At 45.2% G+C, this 18,270-nt stretch overlaps 2 protein-coding genes across 4 annotated transcripts in view; one reads left to right on the forward strand and one right to left on the reverse strand.

The window, feature by feature from the left end:
• Positions 1 to 12,456, reverse strand: part of COL4A1 (collagen type IV alpha 1 chain) — a 196,796-nt gene extending 184,340 nt beyond the window's left edge. Inside the window, exon 1 of one of the 3 annotated variants that reach the window (XM_080997345.1) lies at positions 12,313 to 12,456. In XM_080997345.1, the coding sequence (XP_080853471.1) occupies positions 12,313 to 12,417 (105 nt within the window). In that variant the 5' untranslated portion in view covers positions 12,418 to 12,456. The remainder of the gene's footprint in view (positions 1 to 12,312) is intronic. The other 2 variants (XM_080997347.1, XM_080997346.1) reach the window with 2 other exon arrangements.
• A 143-nt stretch (positions 12,457 to 12,599) lies between these two features.
• Positions 12,600 to 18,270, forward strand: part of COL4A2 (collagen type IV alpha 2 chain) — a 191,437-nt gene continuing 185,766 nt past the window's right edge. The window contains exons 1-3 of the mRNA XM_080997344.1: positions 12,600 to 12,691; positions 12,846 to 12,934; positions 13,037 to 13,097. Coding sequence (XP_080853470.1) covers positions 12,891 to 12,934; positions 13,037 to 13,097 — 105 coding nt within the window. The 5' untranslated portion in view covers positions 12,600 to 12,691; positions 12,846 to 12,890. The remainder of the gene's footprint in view (positions 12,692 to 12,845; positions 12,935 to 13,036; positions 13,098 to 18,270) is intronic.

Raw genomic sequence — 18,270 nt, forward strand, 5'->3', positions numbered from 1 at the left:
CGACCAAGGCAGTTTCAGTCCCATGATGAGGCCTGAATCCCGATTGGAAGGGATCCAAATGGTCTGCATCCTCCAGGCGTGCCTGGAGTTGTTCAGCAACCACACGCTCAATCACCTTTCCCAAGAATGGAAGATTTGAGACTGGGCGATAGTTGGCCATACTGGCCGGGTCTAAAGATGGTTTTTTAAGAAGTGGTTTAATGACTGCCTCTTTCAGCGGATCTGGGAATGTTCCCTCACAGAGGGAAGCATTCACCACCCTGCAGAGCCCATCGCCCAGCCCTTCCCAGCTTGCTTTTATTAGCCAGGATGGGCAAGGATCAAGGAGACAGGTGGTTGGTTTCACGCATCCAAGCAGCCTGTCCACATCCTCGGGGGTAACGGATTGAAATTGATTGCATGCAACTTGACCAGACAGAGCTCCAGCACTCTCCCGCCCCAGCCCTGCTCCCACGGTGGTGTCTAGCTCCTTCCGAATATGAGTGATTTTATCTGCAAAAAACTTTGCAAAATCATTGCAGGAGATCTTGGGGTCTTTACAAGGCCCCGGTGGTAAAGGTGGTTCCGTTAAATTGTGAACCACCTGAAAGAGTCTCCTGCTACTATTTTCTGCAGATGCAATAGAGGCGGTGAAGAAAGTCTTCTTCGCCGTCGCTATCGCCACTTGGTAGGCTGGACGTTGAGCTCTAACCTGTGTCCGGTCAGATTCGGAGTGAGTTTTCTGCCACCGACACTCTAGCTGTCTCAGCGATCGTTTCATCGCCCTCAGCTCCAAAGAAAACCATGGGGCTGTCCGGGCTCCATGCAATCGGAGAGGGCGCTTCGGAGCCAGACAGTCGATAGCCCTGGTTAACTCCGTATTCCAGCAGGCCACCAGGGAATCAGCTGAAAGGCCATCAACATGGGATAAAGCATCCCCTACCACTCTCTGGAAACCATTTGGATTCATTAAGTGGCGGGGGCGGACCATCCGAATTGGTCCCACCTCCCTGCAGAGGGGAAGGGTCGCGGAGAAGTCCAGTTGCACCAGGAAGTGATCTGACCATGGCACTTCTTTTGTTTCACTTTTACTTAGTGTCAGATCACCCACGTCACTAGAGGTGAACACCAGGTCTAAGGCATGTCCATGACTATGAGTTGGGCCAAACTTATTCAGGGACAGCCCCATGGAGGCCATGCTTTCCACGAAGTCCCGAGCAGCCCCTTGTAAGGTCGTGTCGGCATGGATGTTAAAATCCCCTAGGACAACCAAACTAGGTGTCTCCAGGAAAAAACCGCCACGACCTGAAGCAGCTCGGACAGGGAATCCTTGGTGCAGCGGGGAGGTCGGTACACCAAAAGGAATCCTGTACTGCCCCTATTGCCCAACTTCCAGAACATGCACTCAGAAAACTGGGTCTTCCCAGTAGGACGCCTGGTGCAAGCTAGTGACTTCCTAAAAATCACTGCAACCCCCCCTCCCCGCCCACATGACCTGGGTTGCTGTGCGTAAGAGAAACCTGGTGGGCAAGCAGCGGCAAGAACAGGCCCATCTGCTTCATCCAACCAGGTCTCTGTCACACATGCCAGGTCAAATCCTCCATCCACAATCAGGTCGTGGATGGCAGTGGTTTTATTCATCATTGACCTGGCATTACACAGCAACACCTTCAGGTCATGTGGGTTTCCCCTGTTGATTCCAGTATCCATCCGGTCAAGGCCAGACCCGGAGGCAGGGATAGTCCTCAAACAACGACTAAACCTGCCTCCTCGGTAATGACATGGTCTGGTCTTAGCGTAACTCCGCCTCCTGCCCATGATCACCGAGATCGGATGTCCCAGTGCTTCCCCCCCTGTGGAACTTGTCCCAGCCATCGTGTTGGCTGGAGCCCCACTCCCAGGCAGCCCTGATCCCGCCCCTTAAAAACAAAACACAAACTATACAGAACCAATAAAACAACAACAACAACAAAAAAGGAACAGAACAATTACACTAAAATTAATCCCCAACCAAATATCCATCCCACCCACCCCCAACAAAGGAAAAAAGGAAAAAAGAAATAAAAATTTAAATTGCCACCAACTGCTTGAGGACATTTTAAAGCACATTAACCACCTGGAACAGGGAAGCAATGGCAGAACGCTTCCCCAAAAGTTCGTTCCAAATAAGGGCCTGGGCCACGCCCCCTGGGCCAGTTGGGAAAGGCCTTGGAAGGGAGCAGGACCTGCAGTCCTCACCCAGCTTTGCTGAATCAACATAGTCGATTACTTTGCTTATCTAGTCTTTCCTTTTCTGAGCATAAAGGATCCTATCTGTTGTACATAAATAATTTGACCATCTTTTTTGGAATTTCTATTCCTACAATCCCCAGCAGAAAAGCTTGCATTTGTGTGTGCGTGTACTCACTTTAAACATCTTTTTTATCTCATCATATATCTTTTCCCAAAATACCCTAGGGTATTTTTTTACAAGTCCACCATATATGGAAAAAGAACCATCTGTTCTATTAGGAACCTTCTTATACATTTTAGATAATTTATCAAGTGTTAAATACCATTTATACAGCACAAAAGGTGTCTTTATGTCCACTGATAAACAATAACATTATCTTCTTGGAGGTGTAGGAAGATGGAAGAAAATGAGGAAATGAGAAGGTAAAGTGCCCCCTTTTTCATATCTCACCTTTATCTTCCTCAATATGTTTTATATTCTGGACAAAATTATATGTAAGGGACTTCCATTTTCCCGAAATATATTTTATTTCATTATTTGCTTGCTTCTTTATATGCTACATTTCCTCTGAGAAGTTTAGAGCACCATACATTAAGCTTTCTGCTTTATCCCAACAATTCTAATCGCTCTGAGGTTTTTTCCTACCATCAAGAGGTATATAAATTTTATGAAATAAATCTCTGGGAGATTTGCCCAAAGTCATGCTATGAGTTTCATTAAGGCTGGAGTATAATGCCAGCCCTCCCCAATCTAGCACCCTTCAAATGTTGCTGGACTCTCAACTCCTATCACCCCCAAACAGGATGGCAAATGCTCATGGATGATGGGATCTGTAGTCCCAAAATTTGGAGGCCACTAGTATGTACACACATACTAGTAGTAAGCACTGGGATTTATTTCTGAGAGGGAATGTGTTGTAAGGCTGTATCATACAACTATTTAATATTTAAATACAGTCTTTATATTTATCACACTTTTAAAATAGATATATAAATAAATAAACTGATACAGTACTCCCCATTTCCAAACTGGAATAACAACATAATTAGACCTAGGGGTATGACAGTTAAAATACATACAAAAACAACCACCAGCTATTGACTCTTTAAGGGGATGGGAAAGAATCTGTGGGAAATCAAGGAAACTCTGTATCAAATTACCATACTAGTCTCACACAACTAGGCACTTCAATCACTGGGCCATACTTCATCTGTAATATTTAGACCAGGGTCAAGGCATTCCCCAGCTTCCGGGAAGGTTTTATTATCCCATAGCTTTAAGTAGTTGTGATTCTACAGCTGCATATTTGCTTGATTTTCTGGATAAATCTCATGAGATAGCAGCACATGGAATTTTATATTAGAGATGCCTAATATACTAAAATAGTACATCCTGTAGCCCAATGCAGTTTGCACACACAGAAAGCAGGCAGGAAACTTCTGGGATGTTGACTCAGATCTATTTTATGTAGAGTTGATTTGTAGAAGAAGAGTTTGGATTTGATATCCCGCTTTATCACTACCTGAAGGAGTCTCAAAGCGGCTAACATTCTCCTTTCCCTTTCTCCTCCACAACAAACACGCTGTGAGGTGAGTGGGGCTGAGAGACTTCAGAGAAGTGTGACTGGCCCAAGGTCACCCAGCAGCTGCATGTGGAGGAGCGGAGATGTGAACCCGGTTCCCCAGATAACGAGACTACCGCTCTTAACCACTACACCACATGCTTAGATGGAGTGCATTCCTTTGTTGCATACCTAAAAATAAGGGTCAAGAAGTTGCCATAAGCAGCAAATACAATAGAGGAATATTAACAGCTAGCTAAATACGCATCAGGTTGTGGGATGTATATGAGAAAATGGTAAAGAGATTGAAGAGTCCTTGCATAATAAACAGTTAGCTTTGTGTCTACTTGCCAAAAGCTCTTTGTGCTTCCAGAAAATATCTGTGCTGCTTGTTGCTCATCTGTGTATGAATACAATAATTCTTGACCTTTGTTTTCAGGTTTGTTAAACATGGGATTTTTTAGGTACAACTTGGACTAAACGACTAAACAACAACAGGAAATCCACAATTATGGTTTCTTGCCATTTTCTGTAAACAGCCTAAAGGTAGCATTCCTTTTGATGCAACTTTAAGGGGCCAATGGTGTCCTGGGCCAGAGGGAGAAATGGGTGGAACAACAAATGTAAATGTTACCTTTGTACAGTAGACTACTTTCCACAAAGCTAAAAAAGGGGATACAAGCAATATTACCATGTTTAGGTTTTTCCCCCTTTCTCCCATAAGGTTTCAAGGGTATTTTTTGCTTGCATCAAAAAACTAGATTCCTGCATTGCAGGGGATTGGACTAGATGACCCTTGGGTCTCTTCCAACTCTATGATTCTCTGATCAGGAGTCTATTGCCCATCTATCGTAATAACACAAAAACATTCAGATCCTGACCCATGCTTAGATACAAAAATCCTCCATCCACCACTTAGCAGTAACACATTGCTTTCCACCGGGGCTTTTTTTTTTAGCCAGAACTCACCTGAACTGTGTTCCAGGACCTCTCAGGCGGGTGCCATTGCCATCATAAGAGAACAAGGTGTTCATGGTGAGTTCCAGCACCTCTTTTTCTAGAAAAATAGCACTGCTTCCCACAATAAAAGTAAATAACACTTGGCTTGTAAATCAATACCAAAACACGCAATATTAGAAGCCACAGCGGCGGGGGGCGGGGCGGTAAATTGACCACAGATAGAGCAACCCAAGTTTTAAGACTTTCAGACTCTTCAGTTAACCCTGTTGAAATGTATGGCAGCTGTTCTGGTGCTATTCCATTTATTTATTTAACTGTGCTTTATGGAAATGAATGCACTGCTGGATTGTGCCCATAAATTCAGAGAATTTCACTTTTAGAAAAACAACAAGAAAAAGGCAGATGTGGTAACAAGCATTTCCTTTGGTAGGGTTTTGGTCGTGGCATCCTATCAAAAAGCAGAAGAGATTAGTTTATTTTAAAGTTCTCTGAGTTTAGTCCTTATAAGAATCAGGCATTCTCAAAGTATGAAGATGTCAATCTTCTTATTAGGATATAGAGTTCTTGTGAATTATTCCATTTACTGGGCTGAAGTAGCAAGCCACAGCAAGCAGAGAGAGTCAAGGAAAAAGAGGGCTGTTCCCCTTCCTCTGGTAGTGGCAGGAAGCAGGAAGGAGAAGGAGAAGACGTCCCTCCCCCCTTCCTGCCAGTCACAGTTCGCCACTGCCATCAGCCTTAGCCCAGTAAGTGAGATGGGAGGGAAGGAGGGTTGGGAGAGTTCATTTCTCATTTGGAATGAATTGAATAAGAATTGAGGCCGGGGAAGAGGGATAGTGGTCCAATCTTATCTGAAACAAGAATCCTTAGTTCTCACACAAAGCATTCTCTCTCATATACACATCATGGGCGTAGCCAAAGGGGAGCGGGGGAAAGGGCAGCTGCCCCCAAGATCAAATAAATCCATAAAAATACTTAACTGAGGTTCTTCCCCCACCAACATAAATTCTGGTTACGCCCATGATACACATTTTTAAAAATATTTTCCCCTTATTTTGCAAATGGTGAGCAGACTTTATATCCAGCCTTGGTTAAAAATTAGGCAAGCCAGACAGTTACTCTGGAGGGTCTATGGATTACCATTAGGGTTGCCATATTTCAAAAAGTAAAGGCCACCAGGACACTCCAAAAGTTGTTGAGCTTTTTTAAAAAAGACCCCAAAAGTGTTGCGCCAAAAGAATGCAGTTTTTCGATTGATTTGCCTAAGAGCTAGAACAAAGTGCCACCTTTTGGAAATTCTCCCCAGATGTCAATTCCACCTTTGAGATCCCAGTAATGTTCATTCAGTCTTCTCTGCTCTAACTGATCTGCTCCTCAACTACTGTCCCATATAACTGGCCTCAACAAAGATTTTTCTGTCAAACTTAAGAAGAAGCACAAAGACGGTGAACCTATTTTAAAAGGTGGTTTATGAATAATGTAATTGATGTGAAGACAATGGAACACTTAGTTAAAGGTCTTGACTTTGGTGGGTACTTTTCTATCTGCTAGAAAACATCTTACACAATAAATTGAGGTTTTGGAGGTAAAAGAATGCAAAAGAGACAAAAGAAAGAAAAGGGTTAATGTGCAGGGGGAAAGCAATAACAAACATATATGGGCCAATTACTCCTTTACACAGATAGTCACATTTTGAACTGAGATAACTCACAATTAACAAGCACATTTATTGCCAGATTAGTTTTGCTACATTGTTAAAATTTCAAAACTACTGTGAGATCATTTATTTATGTCTCTTTGGGTATCTCTTCCCTTAGGCAGGAAACGGAAACGTAAGTCAGGATGGAGGTCTGGTCCAGTATGCCATACCTATGATCCACCCATTCCTGTGGCCTGCTTTCAGTCTGGGTGGGAACTGTCTGCAGGAAACATTCCAAATACAGAGAGTTGCCCAAACAGGCCTATAGACACTGCCTCAGTTTGCTAGGACAGTATTCAGAGGACATTGATGAATCCCCTTGAAGTGATACAGATCTGTACAATTAAAATCCCAAAGGTTTTGAGTGACTCAGAGTCTTAAGTACCTTGGAGATGCATTCCAGGAAGCAGTTTGAATTGGGGTGAAAAGAGCAGTGGCTTAGTCCAGAGAAAGGAAACTGTACAGCAGAGGCCTAAAGACATAAAATAACAAACTCTGGAGAAGGGAAAAGATACTTAAACAACACATGCCTAGGACTCCCCTGCCAACTATTGTAGAAACTTGCTATTCAAAAACATACATGGAATGGAAGGCCAGACAGCTGCTCCACACATATAGAGGAACTGGGTTGAAGCCTGTAACTCTGGAAACTCTCTTCTACTCTGAAATGGTTTAGGGGTGAACTAGGTTTCAGCTGAAGCACAAGTCATAAGGCTTACCAGGCATATTCAAAGTAAGGCTCAGCAAGGCACACATGCCAAATCAGCACGAATGCTGCGCTGCCGATCCTTGACTAAAATAACCAACCAAATCCCATCTCCAAAATAAAATAAAATGCAACAACTGGGTGAGAAGAGTGATTCCAGTGTGGCGTGAGTGGGAGGGGAACTGAAGTGTGTTAATTGGAAGCTAGACCCAGGATTTCGGAAAAAATATTATGATGAGCTAAAGGGACGCGGGTGGCGCTGTGGGTTAAACCACAGAGCCTAGGACTTGCCGATCACTTGCGGTTCAAATCCCCGCAACGGGGTGAGCTCCCGTTGCTCAGTCCCTGCTCCTGCCAACCTAGCAGTTCAAAAGCACGTCAAAGTGCAAGTAGATAAATAGGTACCGCTCTGGCGGGAAGGTAAATGGCGTTTCCATGCGCTGCTCTGGTTCATCAGAAGCGGCTTGGTCATGCTGGCCACATGACCCGGAAGCTGTACGCTGGCTCCCTCGGCCAATAAAGCGAGATGAGCGCCGCAACCCCAGAGTCGGCCACGACTGGACCTAATGGGGTCCCTTTACCTTTACCTATTACGATGAGCCAATGGGAACGGCTGTGGAAAAGAGATATCAAATTTACGGGATGCTATAATTTAAGAGAGAATGTAATGAAAATGCAATACAGATGGTACCCGACCCCGGCCAAACTGGCAAAAATGTACAAATACTGTAGTGATGTCTGTTGGAGATGCAACAATGGGGCAGGAACCTTTCTACATATGTGGTGGGAGGGCAAAGGGATAGTAGGATTCTGGGAAAATATAACAAACTGAAAAAGATGTTTAGATTTTCATTTGGGGGGGAAAAACCAGAATCCTTTCTCCTAGGTCAAAGGTAATAAAAAGAACGGTCAGACCAATATTTATGTATGCAATTACGGCGGCAAGGTTATTGATTGCCAAAAATTGGAAAACCAGCAGCGCCCCAACTAAAACAGACTGGTTATCTAAAATGATGGAATACTTCCATATTGCCAAACTAACAGGGAGGATAAGAGGAGATATGGTACAAAAAGTGAATAAGGAGTGGGCTACACCAAAATTTATGTGGAAAAAGTAGAATTTCTGACAGATATTGAGTGAATCCAGAAAATGATTAGTGAAAAGAAAGTTAATATAGAAGTTGAGATTAAAGAAATAATTAAATGCATTTAAGCTAGTTGGAAAAATAAAGTAGTGTAACAAGAACGGCTGGAAGTCAAGTCACTTGCTGGGTGTGTGTGGGGTAGGTGTGTAGGTATGTTGGTATGTATAGTATAGGCAGGTATTACATAGAGTAATGTAGGTATCTTTTATGTTCTGAAAATAAGGTAGTGGGTTGTGTACGTGTATTGTGTAAATGTATATGTACGTGTTTTATGTATTAATAAAATAAAATAAAAAAGGAAGCTAGACCTGTCCATCAAGGGCTAGAGTCTCACAGAATGCTCCAGTCAGAGTGCTTGCAGAGAGGAACAGCATACACAAATAGTTTATCTCTGTTTCTTCTTTATTTGTTTAACATGATGCTGTTTTGTTTGATTTATAACTCCAAATGTATTATTTTTAATTCATCCTTTTTAAAAACCCAGAGTCCAGTCTTAATTTACAAGTATTGTCTTGTGTGAGACTGTGTTCCTATATTTTTGTGTGTGTATGGGATCTCAGGGGAGGGGATGACACGTCATACTCCTTCTGGGGTAGTTTGTCCACCTTTGGTCCCCACCTTGCACTCAGTTCTCACCTGCTGTCCTGGACTAGCTGGATGAAAAGGAATGGTGAGAGGCACCCAAGGGAACCCCCAGAGGAGGCAGGCTCAGAGTTAGGGGATTGGTGGTGGGACAGTCAAAGGGAGAAGAGCAGGGAAGAGGTGTCAGATGCTGAAGGGGCAACAGGATTTAGTGAGCAGGAAGAACCTGTGATAGGGAGAAGTTCAGACTCCCCCTCCTGCTGTGTCCAGCTTTCCTCCCCTCTCCCCATGCGTTCTCCCAGTACACGCAGAGAAATGAAGAGGGCGGAATACAGATTAGTTGTGTACAGACACAGTTTGAGACTGCTTGGGAAACATCCTGGAGAGGGGGAGCTTTAACGAGGGGAGGAAGGTGGAGACCTTCAGTCCCGGCAACTTCTCCATAGGGGAAAGACCTGCTGGAAAGGGTTGCTGAGGCCACATGGCCAAGCTGTATTTTTGTTTCCCTGAACAGAGTTAATTTCACTGGCACAGGTGAATTGCTGCCATTATTGCTGACCTGCACTTGACTCCTATCCTGACACCTCCAGCTCCTAGAAGCTGTTAGCCTGTGACAGCGGCCACACCCCAGAAAACAGCTTGGGCTGGTTGGCTAAACCAGGTAAGGATAGCCAATGGGTCCCAAACCCTCAGTGAGTTAGGAACTTCCCCAGCATGCAAAGACAGGCTTAGGTGGATTGAGTGGACAAGACCAATAGTGGGTTAAACCGTCAAGCAATGGAATGCTTTGTTCAATTTCAGACAGAAAAAGTGGAGGGACAATTGGTGCCATGTAGCCAATCCCAACACTCTTTTTCAATTGGTGTTGATTATATGCGATTTCACATAAGTGTGCTGTGCCATGGAACATAATCCCTCCACAAAACAGTTGCTGCTTGTAATGCAAAGCACAGGCTCTAGCTGATGAAGTTTGAGGTTATATGTAATAATGAATACTCAGCAGAGGTGGGTGAGAACTAGAGGAAATGATCACATAGCAAGTTCAGGTGGATGTAGCTTGAACCATTGAAAAGACTCCTTGCATACTGCAGTTTATTGTTCTGTGTGCTGGAAACCAGGAAAGCAATTTTCCTCAGAAGTTTGGCCTCTGTAATTCATAAGCCTACATTACTGAGCATGATGATATTTTTAAACCATTAAGGATCTGTTGTATTTCTACTACTATTTTACATTTTTCAGTAATCCTTGGTAATCCCAGAGAGACACAGACACTTTTTGTTCATATTTATACATCACCTTTCAGGTGTTTGGGTTTTTTTTAACTATACAAGGGTAGCTTACATAATTATGATAAAACACATTTAAAATAAGACCCAATGTTAAACACAGCAAGCAACAGCAGTGACAAAATCCAGCAGAAGCAATAAAACAATGGCAGCTGCACAAGAGCAGAACATCACATTTCGATGCCTGAGGCAAAACATCAAAGGTGCTGCCCGGCTGCTACTACCACCTCCTTTACCTGGGTTGTGCGGCAGTGCCTGCAAAGCAGCACTGACAGCAGTAGGTTCCAGTGAGATCTTGCGGCGCTCACGTGAGATCTCATGTGGTTTTCCCACCAGCAGGGGTGCTTGGGGTTCTGCCACCAAAGGTGGCTGCCTCAGCCTGCCTGATGTGCATATCTGCCTTACAGCCTCAGCAAAATGCTGACAAATTTAAAAATCTGCTTGTGCCAGAAGGACATCAAATTCTGCACTAGGCACACCCTCCCCACGAGGGGACTACACCTCAAGGTACCACCGCCAAGTAAGCCCTTTGCCCTGTCACCACCCACGTAATTTCAGTGGCTAGGGGACCTCAGAGAGGAAGGCCTTGTATGGCAAACATTAAGTTCCAGGAAGCCTCGTGCTGCCCCTGGATCTTACCTGATGAGATCCCTTGCCAGGTTGCAGCCTAGTGGGTCAAAACAGCAGCACTACCACCTTAAACGTGTATGAAAAGGTTTGAGAAAGAGTCCCCCAATTCATGTGTGGGTTGGGTTCAAGGTGGCTGAAAATTGCTGCTGTAATAGGAGGCATCAATGTCTGAGATGGTTTAAAAGTGAAGCACTTTGATTTGTGCCCGAAAGCAGAACAGAAGCTGAAGTACTTGTTTAAGTGGGGAGTTATGTCCTCAGTGGCCAGCTCCAGTAGGAGCCAGCTGTTGTATTTTACAGCAACTTAAATTTCAAAAACAGCCCCAGCCATACACTGCTCTGGCTTTCCCTGTCAAGGATGGGTGCTACAGAAGCCTCTTAGGCCTCAAATGACACCGCTCAATGAGGGTCTCCAAATCCAAGACTTGGGGGAAAGGCCACCCCCAAAGCAGTTTGCCTGCCACTTTCCTAGTCCGAAAACCCACCAACAGAGCCTCCAAGTCTGGTTCTTGTCTCCAGGGCCATCTTTAGCATATGCGCCGCCGGGGTGCAAAGATCCGCCCAGCGCCCCCAAATTTAGTTTAGCGAAACTTCAGTCGTGTCAAAGGTGCCGCTGACCCCGCTGCCGCATAGCAGCTCAATACAATACGTAACATGATATTTCGATGTAAGAGTTAATTTCGCACGCACGGCGCCGTTGAGAATGGCAAGCGCCGTTTTTGAGTCTGACAAGCGCTGCCGTTGTGAATGATAAGCTTGCGCATCTTTGGTAAATGAGCACACAAAGTCGAAAGTCCTTGAGTGAAAGAGTAGGTATACATTTCAGTAATACCTAGGTATATATATGTACTTTGTTTTTCTAGCTTGATCAAAATCATTTATTATTTCATAACAGGTAGATAGTTAAGAGCTTAGGTGGCTTCAGCGGCGGGTGCCTGGCGGCCCCCAGAATTCAGTGCCTGGGTGCCCTGCACCCATTGCACCCCTGGGTAAAGACAGCCCTGCTTGTCTCCAGTCCATTACTGATCCAGACGTCTCCAAAACTGGAGCTGACAGTGAAGTGACTTCAAAGTTGTTCCACCAGTGCCCCTCGCAGAGGGTCTTTGTGCCACAGGCGCACACAACTGCGTCTGGACCACTTGTGATGGCAATGGGGGAAATGCAGCCAAGTGGGATTCTACAGGGAACCAGATTCACACAAATTGCACCGATCATTTGGAAACATGCCGAGAACACGGACCACCTCAGCAACCCCGGAATGCTTTTCCTTATCCTATCCATATCCACATACCGCAAAAGTCTAGCTAGAGAGAAAAGGCACGAAATCGAGACGCTCTGCATGCCCTCCAGCAGGCGGGTCTCCCGCCGGTGCGCAAAGGCGCCCAGGGCCGGCCAGCAGCGCCGCCCGAGACCCTCCCGGATCAGCCGCCGCCGCCGCCGCCGCCGCCGCCGCCTCGAAGGGGCGAGAGGGCTCCCCGGGCGGAGCGCCTGCTCCGGAGCGAGCGCGGCGGGGTCGCACACAACCTACTACTCACCGCCGCCGCCGCCGCTTCGGCCGCCCAGCGCCGCTCGAGGAGGAGCAGCGGCAGCAGCGCGGCCAGCAGGAGCGCGAGCGGCGGATCCCGCGCGGGGCGGCCCATCCTCGTCCTCCTCTCGCTGCCGAGCCTGACACTCGCTCGCACGTGCGCCGCGGCCCCGATCCTGCGTCCGCCTCTGGCGCCTGCCGAGGAGGAAAGGCGAGCTCGCCGCCCGCCGCCGCTTGTGCGCTGCCCAGGCCCCGCCCCGCCGCCCCGCCCCGGGCCCGCGGGGGGGGGGGAGGCGCCAGCCGCTGGCCGAGGGCCGCTCCCGCCGCACTCCGGACCGCGGCCGGCCGAGAGGCGCGCAGCTCCGGGCGCGCGAGGAGAACGAGGGCAGGTGAGTCCCTGCCCCGAGCGGCGCTCCCACTCGCGCAGGAGCCGCTGCCGCCCGGGAGGGCTCGGGGGAGCGGGGAGGGAGCGGGGGTCCCTCCCGGCCGGCCCTGCCCCGCGCGGCGGCCCGTTGCCCTTCTCACGCGCGTGTCGCTCCTCAGTCTGCCTCGCAGGACGCCTTCCCGTGCGCGGATCCAGAGACGAGGATGAGGCGCCCCCCGCCGCTGCGCGTCGCCCGTCCCACTGGCCGGTAAGTGGCGCCTTCCCCGGGGAGACGGGCCGCTTTTCAGGCTCTCGGCAGCCCGGGACGGCATGCGCTGTAACGATGGCAATTTTGTCTTTTTTTCTGCAGGGTTTCACAAATCACGCTCTTTCTGGGATTGGTGCTGCTGCTTAGTGGTAAGGTGCAAGCTGTAAGTAAAACTTATTGGAAGTGCGTTTCATTTCTATCCCCGCAAGTAACTTCTTTAGAATTAAGCTATTGCCAAAACACTGTCATTGCCCTAGTTTTTGAGGAAGGTGTTTTAATTTGTTTTATAAACGGGAATGTTCAGTATGCTTTCTGCTATAGAAGAGTTTGGAATATATTTCTATTTATTTCTGTTCAAAAATGCATGCCTACATCATTTTATTTGTATGCCTCGTTTCCATCGTTAAAACCATGCTCAAAACCCTATTTTTAGGCTTGTACACATGATGTGACTTAAGGAAACGAAAAAGTGACTTGTGTGATTTGCTTCCTAAATGTATTTAAGATGGTTGGGTTAGCATCTTTTCGCTATGTGTGCATAATTGTGCCCTGCATTTAGAGTTTATGCAGAGATTTCTAGGCATACCTGTAGTTATAAAGTTAATTAAGAGATCTTCCCATTGGCTAAACACACTCATCAGTGGAGGTGCCATTCACACTTGAGCTTAGCCAAAAGCTCTTTCTCTTTACACCTGGAGTTTCAATCATACTCCTTGGACTTTGGATCAATTCACATGATTGTTCAGTGGAAGGTGCAAAGGGGACTGTCTGTGGAGCTGTATTTGTCATTGGGAACCCTGATACCAGAGAGTTCCCAATTACATGGCAGAATCTATGCCCCTACAACCTTTCCTGTCTTCTGCTGAACACATGGCAGAGGGGGTATGCACAACCCTGCTCCCCCTTTCTGAGTTGCATGCATGGGGTTTCCTAGGATCAAAGCCCCATTTTAGTAGCGCTAGATAACTGGGGGTGAGGGCAAGACATGAAGATGACCATCTAGGGCTTCTGTCCCTTAAAATTTGGGTGGTGAAGCTTTTCTCAGCATTGCAGCTGTGTGTTTATTTGGTTACCAGTATCATCCTCAGGGCTTTTTTTCAGCTGAAACTCACCAGAACTCACTTCCAGCACCTCTCAGGTGAGTTCCGGCATCTCTCAGGTGGGCACCATTGCCAGTCTAAGAGAAAGAGTTAATGGTGAGTTCTGGCACCTCTTTTTCTAGAAAAATAGCGCTGATCATACTAGTATTCGTATCAGCTTGATTCCTGTTTGAACCTGGTGTTTCTTACTGGCATTAAAAGTGATGTTTCTCTTTGTTTCCCTTCCCATTTAGTGCTGAAAGTTTGGCTAAACTAAATATTTTGAGCTGCTCTTGTACAAATATAAATATGTTTATAAATGAACTCTTTCTGAATTCTTCATAGTGCTATCTATTTACTTACCATGACTCTTTTTTTATTTTGTTCACTTCTCCTGCCCCATGAAATGGGCACACAGCATGGAGCCAATATAGGCATGCTGCTAAAGGAGCCCACATGCTGCTTCAGTACATGGGGCTGTGTACTGTTGCCCAAAGACAGGGCCAGCCCAATATATTTGGGCACAAATTGGGCCATGCCCTACCAGGGAGGAAGGGGTGAGTGGAGATCTCCATCAGGACGTAAAGGGCGGGGGGATAAAGACCAATACTGGGAACAAGGGGGTGAGTGGAGATCAACATTAGGAACAAGATTTACCCAAAAGTTGAAGTGGGAATCTGAGGCTGTTCGCGGGGGGCGGGGGCGGGGGCGGGGAAGGAAGGGGCCCACTCTGAATCAGCTTGGCAGGGGCAGAGTCCAGGAAACTTCAGAAGGCAGCCCCCACCATTTCCTCCCTGGGGGTGGGGGGAGACCAGCAGTGCCTCCTATTTGCCAAGAGGCTGCTGTAGAGGTGGCATGGCAGGGACTGCCAAGGTGATGGCAAATCTGGCCTCCAAGGACTGTGTAGATCTCCTGCCCCTGTGGATCCTGCCACCAGAGGCAGCTGCCTCACTTTGCCTCATGTCTGCTCATGTCACTGGATGAAATGAAGTGGAGCCCTGTATGCTAAGAGGGGCAGAGCGGGATTCCAATGCAGGAAAGCATACAAAAGTGGTTTTTCATCCGGCAAGGAATACTTGAGTAGTAAGCTGGTAGCCTGTGAACTCCATTCTTGCTACCTCAGTGCCTTCTAACTTATGGCAAATTCTTTTTGTTTGTTTGTTTATTCAAGAAAAACAAAATACAAAATCCATATACATGAAAATAAAAAACAACAATTTACACCCGTGTGGCTTCCCTCCACCACAACTCAACATCTTTTATGTTATAAATACTTTAACATTGTGTCTTGTAATAATCAATATATATCCATCATTAATTTTACCTTCGTTTGAAACATCTTTATATACTTATTCTATGCATATCAATATGTTATTATTAGAACAGTGTTTTTTCATATAGTCCTCAAAGCATTGCCATTCCTTCCTTAAATTCTGGTTGGACTGATTTCTTATAGCTGCCGTTAATTTAACCATTCTTATGAATTCACATACTTTACTTATCCAATCTTCCTTAGTGGGAATAATGTCTCCTTTCCAGTTTCTAGCAAGTGGCTGTGTATAAAAATAGCCTTTTCTTATCCTGTGGGATGTCATTTCCTATAATGCCCAATAGAAACGCCTCAGATTTCTTTTCTATAGAGGTTTTGAACATCTTTTTAAATTCATCATGAATACACCCCCAGAAACTTTTAACTTTCTCACAGCCCCACCATACATGAAACATTGCCCCCTCTGCTTTATTACATTTCCAACATAGATTGGATCTTAGTTTATAAATCTTGGCTAGTTTGGAGGGTGTCATATACCACCTATATAACATTTCATCAAATTTTCCTTGATGGTGTAACAGGCGGTAAATCTGATGTCTGACCTCCACTGTCTTTCCCACTGTTCCATCTATATTGCGTAGCTGATGTCCTGGGCCCATTTTACCATAACATCTTGTACTTGCTCATCTTTCAGGTTCCATTCCAGTAATAGGTTATAAATTTAGGATAATAATTTCTTATTGTTTTTTAATAATACAATTTGTAATTTAGATTCTTCTTTTCCGAAACCTATTTTTTTATCCAAATTAAATTCATTATGTAGCCGGTGGTATTGGAGCCAATTGGTGAGGTAATGCCTTGTCTCCTCAAATGATTTTAATTTCAGATGCCCTTGCTCTTCTTTTAGTAATTGGCTGTAAGTTGCCCAATTACTTTACATATTTATAATGCCTCTAATGGGAATAGCCACCATGGCGTCTGAGGTTCTAATAGTGGTTGATATCTGGTCCCCACCTTGTAAAGGGTTATGGCATGCCACCCATATCTGTTGTAGCTTTCCAAGTCAAGTAGATCTGTTTTCTCTAATAAAATCCAGTCCTTTATCCAAGTTAGGCACACTGCCTCATAATACGTTCTTAAATTTGGTAGGGCAAAGCCCCCTCTCTGTATAAGAAATTATATGTCAATATTTTATGTTTTATGCGCAGTTTCTTATTCAGCCAGATAAACCTTGTCAGGTCTTTTCTCCACCTATCAAAACATTCCATTTTGCCTATGATCGGGATCATTTGAAAAAGGAAAAGCTTTTTGGGACGCACTATCATTTTTATTACCAAAATTCTTCCCCAAAATGAAAGTTTTAACCTAGTCAAAATTCCCAAATCTTTTTAAATTTCTTTCCAGATTTTGTTATAGTTGTCATCAAAAAGATTTATATTTTTCATTATTATTTCAGTTCCAAGATATTTTGCTTTTTTCGCTATCATCAAACCCGTTTTATCCTGTAGTTCCTTTTTTCTTGTTCCCATAAATTTTTAACCATTAGCTTTGTTTTTGAACTGTTAAGTTTAAATCCGGAAACCTCCAAATGCTAATAATTTTTCCAACACTTTGGGTATACAGTGGTACCTCGGGTTAAGTACTTAATTCGTTTTGGAGGTCCGTACTTAACCAGAAACTATTCTTAACCTGAAGCACCACTTTAGCTAATGGGGCCTCCTGCTGCTGCTGCGCTGCCGGAGCATGATTTCTGTTCTCATCCTGAAGCAAAGTTCTTAACCAGAAGCACTATTTCTGGGTTAGTGGAGTCTGTAACCTGAAGCGTATGTAACCCGAGGTACCACTGTACTCAATTCTGGATCTTCTACTGTGATGTCAGTCATCTGCAAAAAGCTTTCACTTTGAAAGCCTTTTGGCCAAGGGTAATCCTTTTAATTTCTTCTTCTTTCCTCAGCACCGAATTGAGTATTTCCAAAGTCAATATGAACAGTAGAGGAGAAAGTGGGCAGCCCTGTCTTGTACCTTTTTCTATTGGTATATATTCTGTTTTTGCAGATTATTAGGTTGGCTTTCTGTTTTTCATAAATAGCTTTTATACCTTTGGTAAACTGATCTCCCATTATAATAATAACTTTCCTTAAGAATTTGCATGATAAATTATGGTTCCTCTTCATCCTGGAGAAGAGTGACTAGTGGCGTGCCACAGGGTTCTGTCTTGGGCCCGGTTTTATTCAACATCTTTATCAACGACTTGGATGATGGACTCAAGGGCATCCTGATCAAATTTGCAGATGACACCAAACTGGGAGGGGTGGCTAACACCCCAGAGGACAGGATCACACTTCAAAACGACCTTGACAGATTAGAGAACTGGGCCAAAACAAACAAGATGAATTTTAACAGGGAGAAATGTAAAGTATTGCACTCGGGCAAAAAAAATGAGAGGCACAAATACAAGATTGGTGACACCTGGCTCGAGAGCAGTACATGTGAAAAGGATCTAGGAGTCTTGGTTGACCACAAACTTGACATGAGCCAACAGTGTGACGCGGCAGCTAAAAAAGCCAATGCAATTCTGGGCCTCATCAATAGGTGTATAGCATCAAGGGAAGTAATAGTGCCACTGTATTCTGCTCTGGTCAGACCTCACCTGGAGTACTGTGTCCAGTTCTGGGCACCACAGTTCAAGGAGGACACTGACAAACTGGAACGTGTCCAGAGGAGGGCAACCAAAATGGTCAAAGGCCTGGAAACGATGCCTTATGAGGAACGGCTAAGGGAGCTGGGCATGTTTAGCTTGGAGAAGAGGAGGTTAAGGGGTGATATGATAGCCATGTTCAAATATATAAAAGGATGTCACATAGAGGAGGGAGAAAGGTTGTTTTCTGCTGCTCCAGAGAAGCGGACACGGAGCAATGGATCCAAACTACAAGAAAGAAGATTCCACCTAAACATTAGGAAGAACTTCCTGACAGTAAGAGCTGTTT

Source organism: Podarcis pityusensis, assembly GCF_964106645.2.
Source record: "Podarcis pityusensis genome assembly, chromosome: 3".
Classification (NCBI taxonomy): Eukaryota; Metazoa; Chordata; class Lepidosauria; order Squamata; family Lacertidae; genus Podarcis; species Podarcis pityusensis.